The sequence below is a fragment of the Eumetopias jubatus genome, unplaced genomic scaffold (assembly GCF_037043125.1).
Source record: "Eumetopias jubatus isolate StellerSeaLion01/CBP00866 unplaced genomic scaffold, mEumJub1_p1.0 scaffold_1, whole genome shotgun sequence".
Taxonomy (NCBI): domain Eukaryota; kingdom Metazoa; phylum Chordata; class Mammalia; order Carnivora; family Otariidae; genus Eumetopias; species Eumetopias jubatus.
Window position 1 is genome coordinate 160,952,119 of NW_028274807.1, and position 18,592 is coordinate 160,970,710.

Here is an 18,592-nt window from a genome sequence, read left to right on the forward strand (position 1 = left end):
TGTAGACCAAAGGCTGGAGAAACCACGGCCTCCCCGTGCTTCCCCAGTATCCACCCAGCCACCAGGACCCCCAGTGGGGTGACAGTGAGGAAATTCAGATGGGAGAAATGCAGGGGAGGGGGCTCAGGACCTCCGACCCCAGACAGGGCCCCATCCCCTATTCCAGGAGCCCTTCTTTCCAAATCACTGGGCCCAGAGGACCCGCTAGGTCTGACTGCCCATCGCCACACCCAGGACTCGGCAGCGCAGGAGCCCACAAGACCAGCCAGAGGCATTCACAAAAAGTATTTTATTATTCTTAACAGTATTCACTTTAAAGGAATAGGAGGATAGCATACAATTTTTTACAGACAATATATAAATGTTGTACATAATTAACAATAACTTAGTTCACTAATCCAAAATAAAACAAGCCAAATAAAACATAAAAACAGAAAATACTGCGGATTCTTTTTCTTATGCGGATACTAGTACAAAATAAGTTACTTCTGGCTGTGGTGCCCCCCCCGCCCCCCCGTCCCCCGCAGCGATCGCCGGCCCCTATTGCACTTGGTCGACTACATCGGCACGATCCTCTTCCCGGGCCGGGCCCTTGCCAGCCACCGCACCCCACCACCTCCGCATACAGAATCTAAGCTCAGACACAGTTATGTACAGCTGTACCTTGGGAAGGATCCAGACAGCCACAGCAAAACAGAGCAGAACTCAGGCGTCTCCAGGGACCCCAGCAGGGTCGTGGCCTCTCCCTTGACCCACCCCTAACTCCTGCCTTCGCCACCTGCCAGACCAGCCCCGGGAAGCCAAGAGCAGCCAAGGCCCCTCCCCAGGCCCCCAGCTCCCCGTCCTAGGGTTGTGGGATCCAAGTACTTTTCCAAAAATAATTGTGAAGCTACAGCCTTGGTTTGTAGGTTTTATTCCTTTCCATAGCAAGGGCTTCCGTGGCAACGTACAATTGACTGGACCCAAAATGAGTTTAAAAATAAAACAACTAACTCCTCAGCGAGTTAAGCTTATGCAGTCTTTTATATATATATATATATTTTTTTTTTCTTTTGTCTCAGAATGGGAGGGGAGGGGGTTGAGGGGTTTCGCAGAAAAAGGATGTATGTACAGGGGTTCACCTGGCTGGAGTCAGGCTGTGGCTCAGGCTCATTAAGGGGACACGGGTCACACCAGCTTCAGCCTCAGAGCCAGGGGAGCGATCTGGGAGACATTTCCCCTCTCAAGAAAATGTTGTTTCCTTCCTGTGACCCAGCCCTGGCCTGGGAATCTGCGCAGGACCGCCCATGATTGTCTCTGCCCTCCAGGGCCTGGCCGCCAGCGCACGCACCGCTCAGCCTCCACAGGCTGGTGGCCCCGCTGCTCTGGCTCAGCCCAACCTGGGCTTCAGCTGTTTCAGGAAAGGAAGCCAGAGGAGAAGGTGTGGGCCGAGGGCCTCCGCCCCCCCACCCCACATACACACCCGCACACCTGCCCCCAGGGCCCCAGCAAGCAGATGGGCCAAGCAGCACTTGGCACAGAAGACCCAGAAGAGAACTTGGGAATGTCTCCCCAGTCCTTGTTAGAAACAAGAGCACAATAAATTATTTTTGCCTACTCCTTTCTCCTTCTAAAAACGGTTTTCTTCGTTTGTCCCCTGCCCCCCTCTTCTCTTTATAAAGTTGTCCATTCTGTTCTCCAAACAATCGTCCGTGATGGAAACCCCACCTGGGCAGTAAGCCGGGCCAAGCCTGCCTCCCAGCCTGGGTTAGAATCTTCACCGTGACCGCTGACGGCCAAGTGGAGTGCCCGCAGGAGAGGCAGCTTGGGGCTCCGGCCAGGCTGACAGGAGTGGCATCAGTCTTCGGGGAAGGGCAGGCTGCTAAGAGTTTGGCCCACCCTGCCTAGGGGCGCCCAGCCTTGAGCTGCCCGCCACCCTCCTTGGCATCTGTCCGTCCGTTTCTGGGGGGCTGTCCCTAGCCCATGGCGGTCACCATGCTGGATGGGTGGGGGTGGCCAAAGGAGAGGCTGGAGGAGGGGTGGATGGGCGTTGGGGTGGGCAAGATGTGTCCCGAGTGGCTGAAGGGTGGGAGGTGGCCCACGGGCGCCATGTGTCCGGCCAGGGCAGCAGCGCTGAAGGGGGAGGCCTTCTCCTGCATGCACTTGGACAGCTCCTCAAAGCACTCTGCACCTTTCTTGTTCTTCTTGGACTTGGTGGACATCTTCCGATTCCTAGTCTGGATCCCTTCCTTCTTCATGGTCAGCGGCCTGTTCACCTGGGGGCAACAACAAAACCTTCAGGAGGTCCAGTTCCCTTCCCCAAACAAGACGGCGACCCCCAGCTTCCGCAAGGGGCAAAGGGAAGTCTGGGCTGGGGACCCCACTTGCAAACCCCCTCGCCCATTGCAGTCTTCCCGCCAGCATGCTACCCTGTCAAGAAAGGTGCTTTTCACTGTGTGGGACCCGCAGGGCAGGGCGTTGAGCCCACTAACTGCCAGCACCGTCCCCCATCAACACGACCAAACTCCATGCCCACCTTTTGTTTTAAAGAGGCACCACTTCCCCCGGACATGCAGGGCCCCCCGCTGTGGGGGACACACTTCCAGCCGGCTTGCCCCCTCTTACGGGAAGCCCTTCTGGCACTTGGGGCTTTCCCCGCCGGGCGGCAGCCGCCTCCCAAGCCAAGCCACGCTGGAGATTGTGGCTGGGGCCCCCCTCGCCTGGCCGCACAAAGAGCAGCGGTCCCCGGGGAGGGGCGGACTCACATTGTGCAGCTTGTAGTAGAGGCCACAGGCGTTGCAGACAGGGTCCCCGTTGGCGTTTCGGCGCCATAAGGTGGTGGTTGTCGTCTGACAATTTGCACAACAGGTGCCGGCTCTCCTGGCGGCCGACTGGGAGGGGAGGGGCGGCGTCAGCAGGCTGGGCTCCCACGCCCCACCTCGACCTCCCTCCGCAACCCTCACCGCCCCCCCACCCCATCCCTGCCGACTGAGCCCGGGAGCGGGAAAGCTCACAGGGGAATCCAGGCATCTCAGAAGCCGTGGAATTTTAGAATTTGAGACCTAAACCAGCGCAGAACTTAGAATAAAGAATGCTCAGAAGCCTGATCTCAGAATCCACGGGGTTGCAAGAGCTGAAAGGACAAATTAGCCACTGCCCCCAACCATCAAACGGGGAAACTGAGGCCCTGAGGCGGCTGACTCAGTCCCCCTGGAACCCCTGGGTCTGGAGCTGCACTCCCACGTGACTCCTTTCAAAATCCACCATCCTGGGTGTGACCGCCCCGCAGAGGCCAGGCAGGGACGTCAAATGTTTAGGGAGGTCTGGAGCTGCGCCGTCCAGTGCCATAGCCACTAGCCACGTGGGGCTATTCGAATTCAACTGAACTATGATTTAATAAAATTAGAACTTCAGTTCCTTCGATGGCATTAGCCACATTTCAAGGAATCAACAGTCACGACCACAGTGGACAGGGCAGAACCAGAACATTTCCATCAGCACAAGGCTGGTCCGTCCGGCACCCTGTACCCCAAACCACAGACTGCTGACTGCCCCGCAGCCCCTCAGGGAATGCAGGCCAGAGATAGTCTGGAAATGAGGGTCTGGTTTCTGGAGAAGGGAGCTGAAGGCTCCTAACAAGGGAAATTAAGAGAGTCTTGACCGAGAAAGCAGATCTCCTCTTAGCGCCCACCCGCGCCAGCCCCACAGTGACAGAACATGTCTGTCCACCCGCCCCCCAAACTATTTCCCAAAGAACCGCAGGCAGCAAGACAGGGGGTGGGGGAAGGAGACCAGCAGAGGCTGGGACGGTGGGGCCGGAGCTCGCTCTCTCAGTCCGAGGGACCTGCGGGACTGCAGCCTTGGGGGCGGGGAGGGTGAGGGTGAGTAAGCGGCCTGGAGCTGGAATTCTGACTCAGGGGCCAACACCGTATCCTCCACCCCTACCCCCACCCGGGCCCTCACCCCGCCCTCACTGGGGGGTGGGGGGGAGGGGGGCCCCCAAAGAGGCAAGCGATTTAAGCCTCGTAAATCACTTCACCCTGAAAAAAATATATTTATTATTCTTAGCATTTTACGCATTATTTGCAGAGCGGAGGGTATTAGAAATTTCAAAACAGCCCAGCGAGAGGCAGGACTGAGCCGAGGAGAGGCTCTAAAACTCGCGGGGTCCGGAAACAGATACGCGAAGTTTCCTTATCTTCAGGCTGCAGATGTCCGGATAGGAAACTCCGGCAGGAGATCCGAAAGGGCATTTTTTTAAATCACTCAAATGAAAATACACAGTATAGGTGACTCCATGGAAAAATAATAAAGGGCAGGTTTTTTTGGTGGTTGGTGTGAGTGTGTGTTTTATTTAAATAAGTGTGAGGAGATTGTGTGCTGGGCTACAAGGAAAATTACTTCATGGCCCTATTTTTAAAAAGAGTTAAACAGAGGCCAGGGGACAGGAGTTGGGCCCTTGGACACTCCATGTTGGGGATTCCTGAGCTCCATGCGGTGACGGTACCTGGTGGGCTGTAGAGGGGGAAATCTGGCCCGAAAAAAATCTGACCTAAAAGAAGGGTGACCCCAAGTGATTTTAATGATAAAAGGATTTCAAGAGGCAAAGCAGCTGCCTCAAAAGGTTTTGGTGGTGTTACTATTATTTTTTTCAGTAAGTCGCTGCCCGGCCCAGGTTAGCGGCCCCCACCCCCCAGCCACCTGCTGCCCCGTGCCTACCAGTCTCCGCTTGGGCTTGATGAGTGGCCGGTTCTGCCCATTCATCTTGTGGTAGAGCCCACAGGCGTTACACAGGTAGTGCCCGGTGCCGTCTCGCCGCCAGAGAGGGGTGGCCGTGGCCCCACAATTGACACACTCCCGGCCTTCTGAAGGGGGACAGGGAGAGACAGAGGGCCTGCTTAACGGACAAGGTCATGGGAGAGAGCCAGGGGTAGGCGGGCGCCGAGCAGGCAGCGGTCGGCCTCAGCCCGGGCTGCTTCGGGCGGTGACTTTTAGCTCCAACCCTGGGCAGGAAGAGGGACCCGGAGGAGGTTTCCCCCCCAGAAGAGGAGTTCAGAGAGTAGCTTTAAGGCCAAAGCTCCCTCTTCAAAACCCTCTCTTGAAGGAAGGGAAGCGGGGCAGGAGGGAGGAGTGGGGCCAGGGCCCCAGGGATTCTCAGCGCGACAATGAAAGGGTATTTACAGCAAACTTTGCCGAGGGCAGGGCGGTGGCAGGAGTGGCCCCGCTCGACCTAGCTGGGCCTGGGAGGGCTCTGGCTCGCTTTCTAGTTCTGCTTCTCCTCTTCTGTCTCCCCCTTTTCCCCAGCTGCGTCTGCCACCTCCCAATTCTCTGCCCTCAGCTCCTACTCTCCTCAAGCAGGGGGATTTCCTTCTTTCTCCCCAGCTGCCCCCTCTTCCGCTCAGGCCCTAGAATTCAGTCCCGGACTCAGATCGAAGGTGGTGTTCTTTAAAATAAAATTAACCAAAAGCCCTTTTGTTTTTAAGCCAAGTAGACTAAGTGACCTTGGTCTTCTGTCGATGGTGGGGTTTTTGGGTTCTGTTTTTGTTTTCTGTTGTTGTTGCTAAAAGACCATCTGGAATTCAAATAGAATGTGTAAAACAAACTTGGGAGAAGGGGCTAATTAAAGGCAAGATAGCTGGCCTGAGCAGCACAGGGCGCCCCCCCCCCCCCCGAGGTGGGACTGAGGTGGGTGCCTGAGGTGGCGGCAGCAATCAGGCAGGGTAGCCGGATGCCCTGGCATCACGAAGTCCAGGAAAATATTTCCCCATTTAGTTTCAACTAAATTGTCTTTATGTACGGGCATGAAAAGTTTCCCAGACTCAGGAGTAAAAGTTTAAAAAGTCTTCCTCTTCCTCCACTTACAGGCACTGGGAAGGAGGCACTGACAGCTAAAGTCCCGCACTAGCCCTGGTTTCTGCTCTATGGCCAGATTCTTGGACAAACCAGCTTGGCTCCAGCCGTCTCCTCCGGCGGCAAAGGGGCAGAGGCACCTATACTTCATCCCCCTCACTCGAGCCTTCAGGGAGAATGAAGGACGCCAGGGGGCAGGGAGCAGGAACAAGTCCTGGGAATGTTGCTTTGGGGGAAATCTCCCAAGGAGATTGGGAAACATCGAAATCCCAAGATTGGACTGATTGCGTTGGAGAACCAGATTCCTTGAGGGTCTGGAGCACCTACAGTACACCCACAGCATGCACACACACTCACAAACACACGCACACACAACCTCATGGTTGTCACTTGCGTACTGCATTCTCTCCCACACTAAGTCAAGAGGGTCAAATTTTCACTTAAGATTAAGGGAAGGGAAGGGGGAATTCCCGTCCTGTGTTGGTCTGCAGTGGCCAACCTTGGAAGGGAGGGCGAGGAGGGGGGAAGGGAAATGAACTTTGGGGGCCACTGGGAACGGTTAAGAAAAGGACAAAAGTTTTATGGCTCCCTCTCCCCCATTCTGGAGTCTCAAACATCTGTTGGAGGCTCTTGGAAGGGGACACCACCCATCCCCAGATCTGGAAGACCGACATTGCCCCATCTCCCATATCACAGCCCTCCTCCCCCAAAACACACACACAAAAGCACAAACCATCCCCACTTCCACTAGGTCCCTGGCACCTGCCTTTACCTGAGCAGGAGCGTGCCTTGCTGCGCTGCTTAGGCGTGAAGCTGGAGGCAGGGCCACCCAGGAAGCCTCCTGGGTGGAAGAGTCCACTGCTGTAGTCATGGGCAGCGGCGGGCACATAGGATGGGTAGGTGGGGATAGGGTGGTGTGTGGCAGGCTGGGTGCCCATGGCAGCCAGGCCTGGGCGCAAGGGACTGCCGCTTTCCATCTTCATGCTATCGGTCAGTGACACCTGGTACTTGACGCCATCCTTGTCCTCCCCCCGGGCTGCACTACCCCCTGCGGAAGAGGAGGCTGGAGAGGCAGCCCCGGTGGTGCTGGGGTCCGGAGACACTTCCTTGGGCGGAGTGGGTGGGAATCCGAAGAGGTGGGAGCCAGAGTGGGCTGCAGTGGGAGTGAGGGAGGTCACAGAGCTCCCGCTGCCTCCCCCACTCCCACCTCCTGCCCCTGGGTACACGGAGAGGGGGCCTCCGGGGCCTCCAGCAGCTGAGGGGTGCAGCGGTGTCTTGGAGAAGGGGCTCACGGTCCAGGGATTGTGGTGATGTGCTGCAGCAGCGGAGAGGGCAGCTTTACCCCCGTCGAGCCAGGGCAACCCCGGGCTGTGCAACAAGTGTGGGCGGCACATCTGGCCTCCGGTCAAGCGGGCTGCAGGAGGAGGGAGAGGGGTCAGGGTGGGCAGAGGCTGAGCCGCGCTAGGGCTCGGATACACAGGAGGACAACTCACAAAACAACCAGCAGTAACCTTCTTCCCAAAGAAAACCAGAAACATAACACCCCAACCGGCAATAATCAAGAATGTCAGTCCGGAGCTGACGGACAAGTGGCACAGAAGGAACCCCACTGGACCAGGGCCTGGAGGAAACCCCCACAGGCCAGCTGGAAATGGGCAGAAACCTAGGGTGCCCAAACCCTCCCCAAGAGGCTGCTGCCCCCACCTTTCCCGCCCCAATTTTTCAGCTGCTCCGATTCCTGCGGATCTCACATCCGGGAAGCAGGCAGCCGGGCCCTCCTCCCCACCCGCGCCTGGCGCCTGGGCTCCCAGTCACCCACTGGCCGGGGGCTCACCGTGCGCGGGGCTGTAGGAGACGCGCGCCCGCGCGTGGGCTGGGTTGGCGTAATACGGGTTGCCTTGCGAGTCTAGGTGGTTGAAGAAGACGTCCACCTCGTCGGGAGGCAGCAGCTGCGCGGGCTCCATGTAGTTGTGCGCCAGGCCCGGATGGTGCGAGTCGGGGTGCTGCGCATTCAGCACGGCTGGATGCGCCATCCAGCGCGGCTGCTCCGGCGCCACCTCCATGGCCCGCAGTGGAGGCTCGGGATCTGGGCCGAGGCGGTGGCGGCGTCCCTGAGCGACGGAAGGGGGCGTGAGGGGCGCCGCCACGGCCTGACACCCCCAAAGTCCCGCCACGCGGAGTCCCGCACGCCGCTGCGCCTCAGCCGAGCTCAGCCGAGGAACAGACCCGGGTGGGAGGAAAGCTCAAAGCTCAAAACGAAAGGAAGGCGGAGGAGAGGGTTCAGCCGCACACACTCACATGGTGACCCCCGGTCCCAGAGCCACAGTCGTGCACGCCGGGTCACACACGGGACAAGCCCCGACAGCAGTTACCCCAACACACACATACAGAGTCTCACTTTAAGTCAGACAATCACACCGACCCCCCTCCTTCCCGGTACACAAACACATAAACACAGACTAAAAGTTCGAGACAGGCGCCTGAGCACCCACCGGGGCACATGATCCCAGCGACACGCACATACCTACACTTGGCGCCAGATACACATACCGACTTGACGACCTCCGCCCCCCCCCCGCCCCCACAACACGCACACGCAGCCCGAGCGGCTAGGAGCCAGCCCCCTGCGCGCACTCCCAGGCGGCACAATCAGGACCTCTCACCACCGCACACCAAAGCAGTCACCCGCAGCCTGGCCCCGGCCTTGAGCCCCGGAAGAGACCTCTCAGAGCTTGGCGCGCCCCAGGCCCCCGGCCAGTTCTCGCACCCCAAACTTACACACGCAGCGCCGCGGGGAGGGGGGGCGCGGCCTCGGGAACGGGGGATCAGCACCGGCGGGAGCCCCGGGAGTGGCGGGCTCAGGAACCGCGCTTCGGGCGGCTGGGCTCACGGGGTAGGAGCAGGGGACAGCGCGCGCCTCGGCCTCAGGCCCGCCCGGCTCCGGCCCCTCGGCATCCTCCGGCCGCCCTGGCGCCAGCTCGCGACTCCTGCACAGACATGAAGCGGGGGCCGTGCACGCCTAAGAAGCCCGCGCCAGCCAATCAGCGCCGCGCGCCGCCCAGCCTCCGCCCCCCATTGGCTGAGCCCGCAACTCCCGGTCCGCCGGACTCCCGGGCTGACCCGCGGGCCTGCCCCCCTGCGCCGATGGGCCCCCTCCCAGCGCCCTCCCGGCGGCCCCTGCTGCCAACACCCCCCGCCAGGACCCTCACCCCACTGGCCAACTGCTGCGCCCCCTCTTGCGGACACTCCTGGATCCCCCTAACCTCAGGGCCCTCCTCCCAGTGACTAACCTCCAACTGGGGACCCCTCCCCGGGAGCATGGGTCGTGCATCCTCTGGGTGTCTGGGTGTCCTCTCCCCGGGACCCCAGCCCTTCCACTCTCGGATCCCACCTCCTTTACCACTGAACGTGGCCAGTTTAAGTCCCAGCTACCTACCCAGACCATTCCCTCCCCCGACTCGGGCTCTGGCTGGGCAGGGGGTTGGGAGGACAGCTGCGGGACAGCAGGAGCAGTGAGGGGCAGGAACTACGCGGCTCGAGCAGGCACCCGGGCCTCGGACAACAGGCCGCTTAGGACTGTGCTTGACCGGGTGGAGGTGGCCTGGCTGGCGGCTCCAGAGAGGGGGAGGGGGCGTCCCCTTCCCGGGCGTGGCCTTCGCAGACCAGCGGGCCGAACTGCCTGGGGCGAGGCCATGGAGACCCGGACTGGCGCCGGCGCCGGCTCGAAGGAGACGCCTCTGGGCAGGAGGAGGCATTTTTCCCTCCCGGGGGTCCCTAAGGCGGCCCCTGGGGAGAGGAAGGCGGTGGACTGGGAACTCCGTCCCCTAAGTCACCTGGAACTGCTCTCCACACACCTCCAGTGCAGAGATCCAGCTGTGTGGGGGGAGTGGGCCCCTTGCACACATCTCCTTGCTCTCTCCCATTATACAGACTGAGGAGACCGAGGCTCGAAAGGAGCCTATGGCCAACGAGGGAGGCGGGGGGGGGGGTCAGAAACAAAGAACTTTGGGGGGATTGAGACAGGTGCGAGGGTAAGGGGGAGTAATCGTCGTCCTCCAGCCCCTCTCCCTTAGCTGAGTCTACAGCTCTCGGAGTAGGAGCCCAGAGGGATCCCAGGTGGGTCCGGGACAGGGGAGAGGGTGGGGGTCTGGGCCACCCCCGGGGAGGGTAGGGGGAGGGGCGGCGGGATTGACAGTCGGTAATTGGGTAACTGGAGGCGGCTTCTCCGGCCGGGCGGCCCCGCCACCGCGACGCCGGGCCCCTGACGTCACCCGATTCGCCAGGAAATGAACTTTTTAATAATCCGAGGAGGGAGGAAAGCCCTCGGTCCCCTCGGCTCGGGGGGCTCCCGGCCAGGCCCAGCTCCGCGGGCGCGCCCCAGTCACCCTCTCCCAGGCCAGCTCTGGGCAGCGCCGGGGGTGCCGGCACGGGCCAGGGGCCTCCTCCTGCCTCTGCGTCCGACTGTCCGTTCGGCTGTCCGTTCATCTGTCCGAGGCCCTGGCGCAGGTAAAGACGCGGGGCCGGAGGCGCGGGGCCCCATCTGGCTGGGAACCAGCGCGTCCCGGGCGCTTAGGGACCCTCCTGCCCCGGCGGCCCGCTGCGCCTCCCGCTCCGCTCCACTCCGGGGCGCGCCGGGCCCGCCCGGGCTTCTCGGAACTCCGCTCTGCATGAGAGGAGGCCGGCGCCAGCCGGGGCCGGGGAGTGGGAGCGCGAGGCCGCGGGCGCCGGGCCTCCACTGCCGGGCCGGGCAGGTGATTGGCCTCAGTGCCTTCCGGTTCGCGTTCCCCGCAACCCGCGCGGTCCGGGCCAGACTCGCTGCCTCTCTGTTCGTCTGTCTCTCCTCCCTGCCTTTAGCTTACGATTCTTCATCAACGCGTAAAATGCGATCGTCAGAGCCTCGAAAGTGTTTGGCGTCCCTGGAGCCCAGCGAGAGCTTATCAAAGACACCGCGGCCCCGGGGACAATCCCCGGTGTCGGGCAAGGCCGCCCCGTCAGCCTGAACCCTGGGACCCAGCGCAGGAGGCAGCCAGCCGCTTGCCGGCCCCGGGGCCTTGAACGCCGGAGCCGAGCGGAAGCTTTCCGTGGGGCTGCGATCTGCGCCTTGGCTCGCAGGGACGTGGCCGCTCCGGGCCCTCGGGAAAACAGGTAATTCGCTTTATTTCCCCCAAAGGCGTGGTTCAAACGACCGCCATCCTGGGTGGGCCTGCAGTTTCATCATTTCGACCTCGGCTAAAAGCTCCTCCGGGGCAACCTGAAGCCTCTCCGGGGCAGCGTCTGGGCCACCGCAGGAGTGGAGGTGACCAGCCTGGCCCGGCCCCCTGCCTGAACAGCAGCCCCGAGCTGCCCGCTGGCCTGGCGCAGAACCGAGCGCGGGCGGGGATTTAATTACCCCGCTCGGCGGCTCAGAAAATCGCCGCGCAGAGGAGCTTAGCAGGGCAGTTAAGCAATGCTTGAGCAGGGGCCTCGGGAGATCCGCACCAGTCTCCCTTCCCGCAATCCGGACCTAGAGAAAAGGGGAGGAGGGAGCTCCCCCAGGTCTCTTGAGGCCCCCCCGGGGTTGCCTTCCTCCAAAAGGCAGGCAGGCAGCCGGCTTGTCGAGGCCTCCACTATGGTTGGAGTTCCTGCGTTGGACGCGGGACTGCTGCGTTCTCCCGGAGGAACGAACCCGCCTGAGAGAGAAAAGAGGGGCGCCAGGCAGGAGAAGGCCCAGCTGGTCAGTAAAACACCCCCCACTCCAATCATGAGTGTACGTGTATGCCAGACAGACCAAGAGACACTACCCGGGCATCTTGCCCAGTAGGCAACGGAGACCATCCTATCACCTGTACCCAAACAAACGTGGGGGGAGGATCAGCGTGGCCCGGCAAATCGGCTGGGATTGTGGGGGGCATCCTTGAGCCTGAGAAGAGCAGATTTATTTCAGTTTACAGCCTCGGGATTCCGGGTCTCGGGAACACCTTCAGAGGGACACGTTCCCTTTTTCATGTTTTTGTTCATTTCCAAGGGTTGTTGCTTATGCGGGTGCTGCCTTTTGATCGCACCGAGAAGCTGTCACTTTCCTTACATAAGAACAAGACTTCAGGAAGCACTGGGGAAGGGCCACAGAGAAACTGAATTTTCTAACTGCCTTTTTCAAGTGGCCTGAGATTCCCCGAGAAAGCGTGGGTCGTTGGTGTGGCTCAGGATGCTTTCTCCCGGGAGCTGGCAGCGCAGGGATCCTGAGGCCCGATTCTACGGGGGCCTCACCGGCCTGGGCCGTGGCTCTCAGCTGCCCCGTCTTCCCCGTCCTACATGGCCCTCCCCTCCGCGCCCTTTGTTTAAACTTCCGTCATCCAAGGTAGCCCCTCTGGAACCATATAATGTTGCCCTCTCTTTGTAACCTAATTCTTCCCACCTTTTCCTATGGACATCGAATTGGCCCGCAGTGGAGGGGAGATTCAAAGAAACCAGTTTGCTTAGGGGCTACCTTCCATAGGGAAACTAAATTGTCAACCCAGCGACCTCCCAGCCCTATGCTGGCAATGTGCCTTGAGGGGTACTGAGTAGGAACTGGGGTCCGCTTTAGCCAGAGGGGTTCAGAAGTCCCCAAAGGGCAAGGCCTCAGATCTGCTCAGGCCTGCAGCCATCCCTCCAGAGGGGTTCTTCACTGGAGGCTCCAGGGCTCCAACAACCCCTTCTGCTCGTTGGGGTTCACTTTCAGTCCCCCAAATGTGAAGCCTCCCTCTCCTGTGTCCTCGATGATGGCTCTCCCACCTCTTACGTCTTTTGGGCCTTTTTGAATCGTAAAACCCGGGGCCCACGACCGAGAAGTCTTGGCGCCCTGGGTCGAGGCGCCTGGGAGATCCTGTATCTCCTTATCAGGTTCCACCTCCAAGCCGGACAGCCTCCCCCATGGGCCCTGCTGAGACCTGCAGCAATCCGGCAGCGTTTTTCCGTGCTTCACGAACAGCCACGGTTTACTCAGAGCGCCTGGCGGCCCGGCGGCCCGGCGGCCCGGCAGCATGACAACTGGTAAATCCGTTTCGTTAGACGCAATTTGTTTGCAATTTGTCAACCCGGCTGGGAAACGCTCTCCAGACGCCTGGGCAGCCGCACTGGCCCTACCTGCTTCTCTAATCCTGCCTACTCATTAACGAATCCCATCGCTAAGTGCCCGTGTAGACCCGGAGCTCACCGCCAGATGTTCCCGATTCCCGGGAGAAGTAGCTTTTTCCAAAACAACGAATTTCCTTGCGTGTTTTCCGGGAAAGGAGCGGCCGCCACTCCCGGGGGCCCTGAACGCCGGATCTTTCCCCTCGCGGTTGGGGCAACCTGGAGTTCAAGCCTGGCCGCCGCCGAAGGATTCTAAATGCCCGGCGTCCAGACAGACCCAGACCGCCGTCTACGCCTCCCGGCGGCCGATCCCGAAGCCCGCGGCGGCCCCATTCTTATTGAAATCCCACTAAACAGATTCCGACTCCGGTTTGGGGCTGGGGGGAGACTTCCAGACCCGGCGCTCTCCCCCACCCGCACCCCAGCCACACAGGATAAAGGGCCGCGGGGCGCGGCGCGCGGGGGCGCACGCAGGAGCGAGCCGGGTTAAGCCGCGCAAAGCCGGCGCACGGGACCAGTCGGCAGGTGCAGCCGCGGCTCGGCTGCCGGGCTTGGGCGCCTCCGCCGCCGTGGCCCGGAGGTGGGGGCGGCCGAGACAAAGACCCCAGCTCGGGGGCCGGGAGGTGGGGCGCTTGCGAGGCACTGGGAATAACCGGGGCTCGCGGCCTATGTATGGCTGCATCCGAGAAATGGGAAAGCGGGAGGCGGGACGCGGGCCTGCTGTCCTCAACTCCGCAAATACTCCCTCAGGATTAGGCCCCTATGACTTGGGGTTCGAGCCGCTGGTAGGACCAGGGCGAACCCCGAAGGCCACATGTCAGGGGCCACTGGGCTAGGCGGACCGCGTTTAGGGGGCCCAAACCTGGGGGCTGGAAGGGCCCTGACCAGGCGGAGGTGGGGGGACTTACCGAGCAAGGTGTGGCGGGCTGCGCCCCCGGGTGGACGGGGCCGGAGCGGAGCGGGGCGCACAGCTAGGTGCGTGGCTAAGTGGGCCCAGAGGACCGGGCGCGGGCTGGCGGCGTTCACCAGCAGGGCCCGGGCGGCGCGCCGAGTGGCCGCATGGTGCGCGGCGGGCCGCTTTTGTTCGCCCGGTGGCCGACGGGGGCCGGCTGGGGTGGGGGCGAAGGCAGCCAGGAGATAGAGGCTTGAACAGCGAGCCCGGGCGGCGCTGGCCTTGTTACCTCCTTCTGCTCCCGCTGCCTCTCCCTCCCCTCCCCCGGCCGCAGCGGCCGCTGCTTTTTATTTCGACAGCACTTTGAGGGGGCGGGAGTGCCGCAGGGGGCAGGGGGGTGCCCAGAGCTCTGCGCCCCGTTTCCCTGGTCCAGCCGCGGGGCGGCAGGCTGAGGGCCGGTGGGCACTCAAGGCACAACACCCTACACGCCCATACTCCAAACTACTCCCGCCCTCGCAGGGGCGCACAAATGAGCACCCCTGCTCTCAAGGGTGTATGTTCAGAAAGTCCGGGACGTCTCTTTTTGGAGACTCTCCCCGGGGACCCTCACGAACCGTGGCCACAAGCGCGCACACACGTACACAGCCGCCTGCTCCTCCTCCAACCTTCTTCCAACAGTGCTCACGCAGACACACATCTGTGCACACGCGTTAGCGCACACAGCTGTGGCTGCGTGGACATCCTCAGCGGGGGGATGTGGGTCACATCGGCATGCACACATGCAGATACCCAAATGTAGCTTAAGAATCTGGCACGCGCGGCATGCACGCGCTCGAGCACACACACACACACACCCCTCACTTCAGGCTGATTCAGCTAGATGTAGACACATGGCCTCTCCCTTCCCCATCTATACCCGTACTAGAATTCCCCAACTCCAGAGCAGACCAGAGCATTTCAGGAGTGGGGTGTGAGGCTTCTCCCTGGCCCATCCCCAAGGAACCCTCTCACAGGAGGGGGCTAGGGAGTAGAGGGTTTGTCTTTGGAAGGCTAGGCAGAGGAGTTGGGTGTGGGAGTCTTCCAGGCGAGAATGCTTTCGGGTTTGTGAACTAGGGGAATATAGTCCTTGAACTTCCAAAGTCCCTACCTCAAAATTCAACTCCACAGTGCAGGGGTGGAGGGCTGGTCCCATTCCAGCTGCCCTGGGGGAGTGAAAGTGGCCTGGCGATCTTGGGCCCAAAGAGAAAGTGCTTTGCTTTGGAAGGACTGGAAAACTAGTGTGTGTCCCAGAGTGTCTAGCCCCCATCTCTGTGGGCATCTTCTATCTGTGGGTCTTTCTTTGACGCTGATAGTGACTGTGTTGCATATGTATTTGGTGTGTGCATACAGGAGGATATCTATCCTGAGCGCCCCTGTGTGTCTGTGCATTTGTGAGCACATGGAAAGTCTGCAAAACTGAGTATATTAGTATGCCCATTTCTTCTTGTGGGTCCCTGAGAGTTTGTATATTATGTGTGGCTGTTTCAGAGCATGACTCCCAGAGTGCGTGTGGGAGAGTGTCTCTGTGGAACTGGGATGTATGTCCCTGTGGCTGTGTATCTGTGTGATCATCGTGTCCGTGAATCATTTGATGGGAAATGCGTATTTCCAAGTGTTTATTTATAAATTGGTGTGTGTCCCTATGTGGGTCGGTAGCAGTGTGTGTCTGGGTATCCTGTGTCTATGAATTGGGGTGTGTGTGCATGGTGTGTGTCTGTCTGTCTTTACCAGCACTGGGTATTGGGTGTGTATCATTGTATCTTTGAACTGATTGTGGACAGTGTAAAGTGTAGCCAAGTGTGTCTGCATATCTGTGTATAACTGTATGTATGAACTGATATGTGTTGGGCTGGGTGTTTATGTCTGTTTACCTAGGGTGTGGGTATCTGTGTGTATGAATTATTTTTGAACTATGTGTGTTTCTCTACCCAGTATTACCCTGTGTCTGTTGTCTGGGGAGGAGTGTGTCCCTGGGTGACACACAATATGTGTGTCTACCCAGATCACCCACCATCCCTAACTGGCAGGGCAGGCGGCCAGTGGAGCTCCGGGGTGCCATTTGCGAGGGCACTTTCTGTCTGTCTGTGGGAGGGGGCGATGAGCTGATAAGGCTTATCTGCCGACGCCAGCGCCATGCTGAATAACCGCTCTAATGAGGTGGCCTTGCTGGGACCACCCGCTCCCAAGGCCCCCAGCCTCACTGGGGAGGGGCATGGGGGAGCCAGTGCTGGGGCACAAGGGCAAATCCCCATGAACCCAGCAGGGCCTGAATGTCTACTGGGCCTTTTCTAGTTCGGTCTTGTTTCTTCAGAGGGGGGCTCGAGGTCTTACACCCCTACCCCACCTGCCATCTCTCTGCTGGGCTGGGCTGGGCTGGGCTGGCCAGAGCCTGCTGGAGCCTCCCAGCCCCTGTCTGCAGTCAGGAACACAGCCTTAAGAGGGTAGGGGGTGTGAGGCCCATTGATGCAGGGTTGGGGGGGCCCTTGGGTGGGGGTAGATTGAGAGACATGGAGGCCCAGGGACGGCAAGACTCAGAGAGACAGGGAACGATGGGATGAAACAGGGAGACCCGAGAACAGATTTTAAAAAGCAATTGCCATTGAGGAACAGAGACACCAGTAGGGGATGGAGGGGGTAGTTTGGGGACATGCAGGAACAAACAAAAACAACCAATCAGCAAGTGGTAAAAGGGTCAGAGAGAAGGGAACAAAAGCAGCAAAAGTGTTAACCAGAGACAGACACGGACAGAGAGACAAGGGAGAGATACAGAGAGGAGAGAGAGAGCAGAACAAATCAAAAATAGAGAGATGGAAGACAGAAGGGAACCCGGATCGGCTCTGAGAGCAGCAGGAGAAGAGGGAGAGCAGGAAGGGCCCCAAACAGACTGAGGGAAGAGTGGGGACGCGGCAGACAGGCTGGGCAGGATGGACAGATGGATTGGAGGGACCGCGGCAACGCCGAGCACCGCGCCCGACACGAGCGCGGGAGGCCGCTCGCCCGGGCCCGCGGGCCCGGAGGGCGTGAGCGCAGAGCCCGCGGGCCGGGCGGGGCACCGAGGCGCGGGCGGCGGCGGCGGGCAGGGGGGTCCGCGCGGGGCTGCGCCGCTGTCCGGGGTAATTTTTCATCTCGGCCGGCTAATCTTTGTTCCCGGCGAAGATAATGAATAGCCAATCGTTATCTGCCCTGCTCCCGGAGGCTGCCCGAGAATGGGGTTGTACAGGGCTGGGAATTGTTTCCAAAGTGCCGCGGAATAAATGGTGTTCCTTATCTCTGCCTTCCAGATTATCGGAGCCCTTTCAGAGCGCGCACAACAAATGCGCCCGCCATCGAATGCATCATTTACCACCGCAGATCCGCGCGCTGATGGGCAGGCAGATAGCCGTCCGCGGGGGGCACGCCGGGCGCCCTGTGCCCGCGCCGCCTGCCTGCCTGCCTGCCTGCCGGGGGCACCCGCCTGTGCGCCCCCGGGTGTGCCCGGCATGTTTGGATGGACATTCGCGTGTGCCAGTGGATGGGCACTGAACAAGAAAGGGTATTGGTGTACATGCGGGTATGTCAAAGAAGAGTGCTACAAGAAAGTGCAGATGTGCAAGCCCACACGCACATGCGTGGTGGGCGTGTGTGCCGTGAGTGCCTGGAGATGGCCCAGCAGAGGCTGTTTGAGGGTGCACAGAGGAAGGGATGTTGCACGTGAGTGTGTAGGTATGCATGTTACTCAGGATGGGTAGACACGTGTGTGAAAGGGTGGGTGTGCAAATCCATGTGTACAGTGTGGTGAATGGGTGTATTGTGAGTGCCTCAATGTATCTGCCCTCGACGAGGCTGTTTAAGTGTGCACACAGGAGGTGGTGTCATCTGCCACTAGGGCGCGTGTGTATGTGTATATTCGGACATGGGTGTGTTAGTCTCCTGAGTGTTGTGTGCCTGCAGGTGTCCCACCCTCCTCAGTGTTCTGGGTTCATACAGCCCTGTAAGCATGTGCATCCATGCATACCTGTGACTGCCAGGAGTGAGTGTGCAAGGTGTCGGTGTTCAGCCCGGTGTGTGCCTTCAGGGTGCACGGATCTGCGTGAGGGTGGTTGTGTTGTTGTGTATCTATCTGCCTGGGAGTGCCCGGGTGTGCTGCGGAGGGTCAAGAGGGAGGGGCAGTTGTTGGGGCCTGTGCCTGCGCCTGCAAGTGCAGGCTCAGGACACAAGAGCTGGGGAGTTGGGACCCCTCTCCAGCTTGGGGAAGAGCCAGCCAGCAGGGAGGGAAAGGTGTGTGCGGGTGTGATAGACGCCACAGTAGAAGGAATGGGATGTGCTAGTGACAGAAAACGGGGTGTGCGGGTGTGTAAGGGAGAGGGGTCTTCCGAGGAGTTTGGGAACACCCAGGGGTCCCAACCCGCCTCAGCAAGCACGCCCCGCCAGGGGCCCCAGAGCCTCCCCGCTCCGGACCTGAGGAAAGAGAGACCCGAGCTCCGCCGCCTGAGGTCCCCGCGCCGTGAGTGACACGCGCCGCCGACAAAGGCTGTATTTTTCCAGGCTCGAGCCCCGCCCGCGCGCGCCCGCGATGGTCCCCATGGCGACGCAGATAGCGCCGCAGCCATTTTCCCTATCTCCCCGGAGTCTATTATACCGCGGGATTAGCTCATCTCCAGGCAGGTCAAACCCAAAGTCACACAACCTGCGGCGCGGGCCCCGCCCCCCGCCCGGCCGCCCCTCCCCCGCCGGGGGGTCCGGTCCCGGCCCGGCGACCCC

At 60.5% G+C, this 18,592-nt stretch overlaps 1 protein-coding gene and 1 pseudogene across 3 annotated transcripts; one reads left to right on the forward strand and one right to left on the reverse strand.

The window, feature by feature from the left end:
- Positions 1–896: 896 nt before the first annotated feature.
- On the reverse strand, positions 897–14,116 carry GATA2 (GATA binding protein 2). 3 transcript variants are annotated; one of them, XM_028101849.1, is made up of 6 exons: positions 13,830–14,116; positions 7,664–7,940; positions 6,602–7,243; positions 4,699–4,844; positions 2,745–2,870; positions 897–2,255 (listed from the first exon to the last, which is right to left on the reverse strand). In XM_028101849.1, the coding sequence occupies exons 2-6, from the start codon at positions 7,890–7,892 to the stop codon at positions 1,956–1,958; spliced, it is 1,443 nt and encodes a 480-aa protein (XP_027957650.1). In that variant the 5' UTR covers positions 7,893–7,940; positions 13,830–14,116; the 3' UTR covers positions 897–1,955. The 3 variants fall into 3 exon arrangements, with proteins under 3 accessions (XP_027957650.1, XP_087883119.1, XP_087883109.1); XM_088026993.1 differs by lacking the exon at positions 13,830–14,116 and adding an exon at positions 9,663–9,752; XM_088026983.1 differs by lacking the exon at positions 13,830–14,116 and adding an exon at positions 8,608–8,808.
- LOC148165090 (uncharacterized) lies at positions 10,116–18,392 on the forward strand (annotated as a pseudogene).
- Positions 18,393–18,592: the final 200 nt, after the last annotated feature.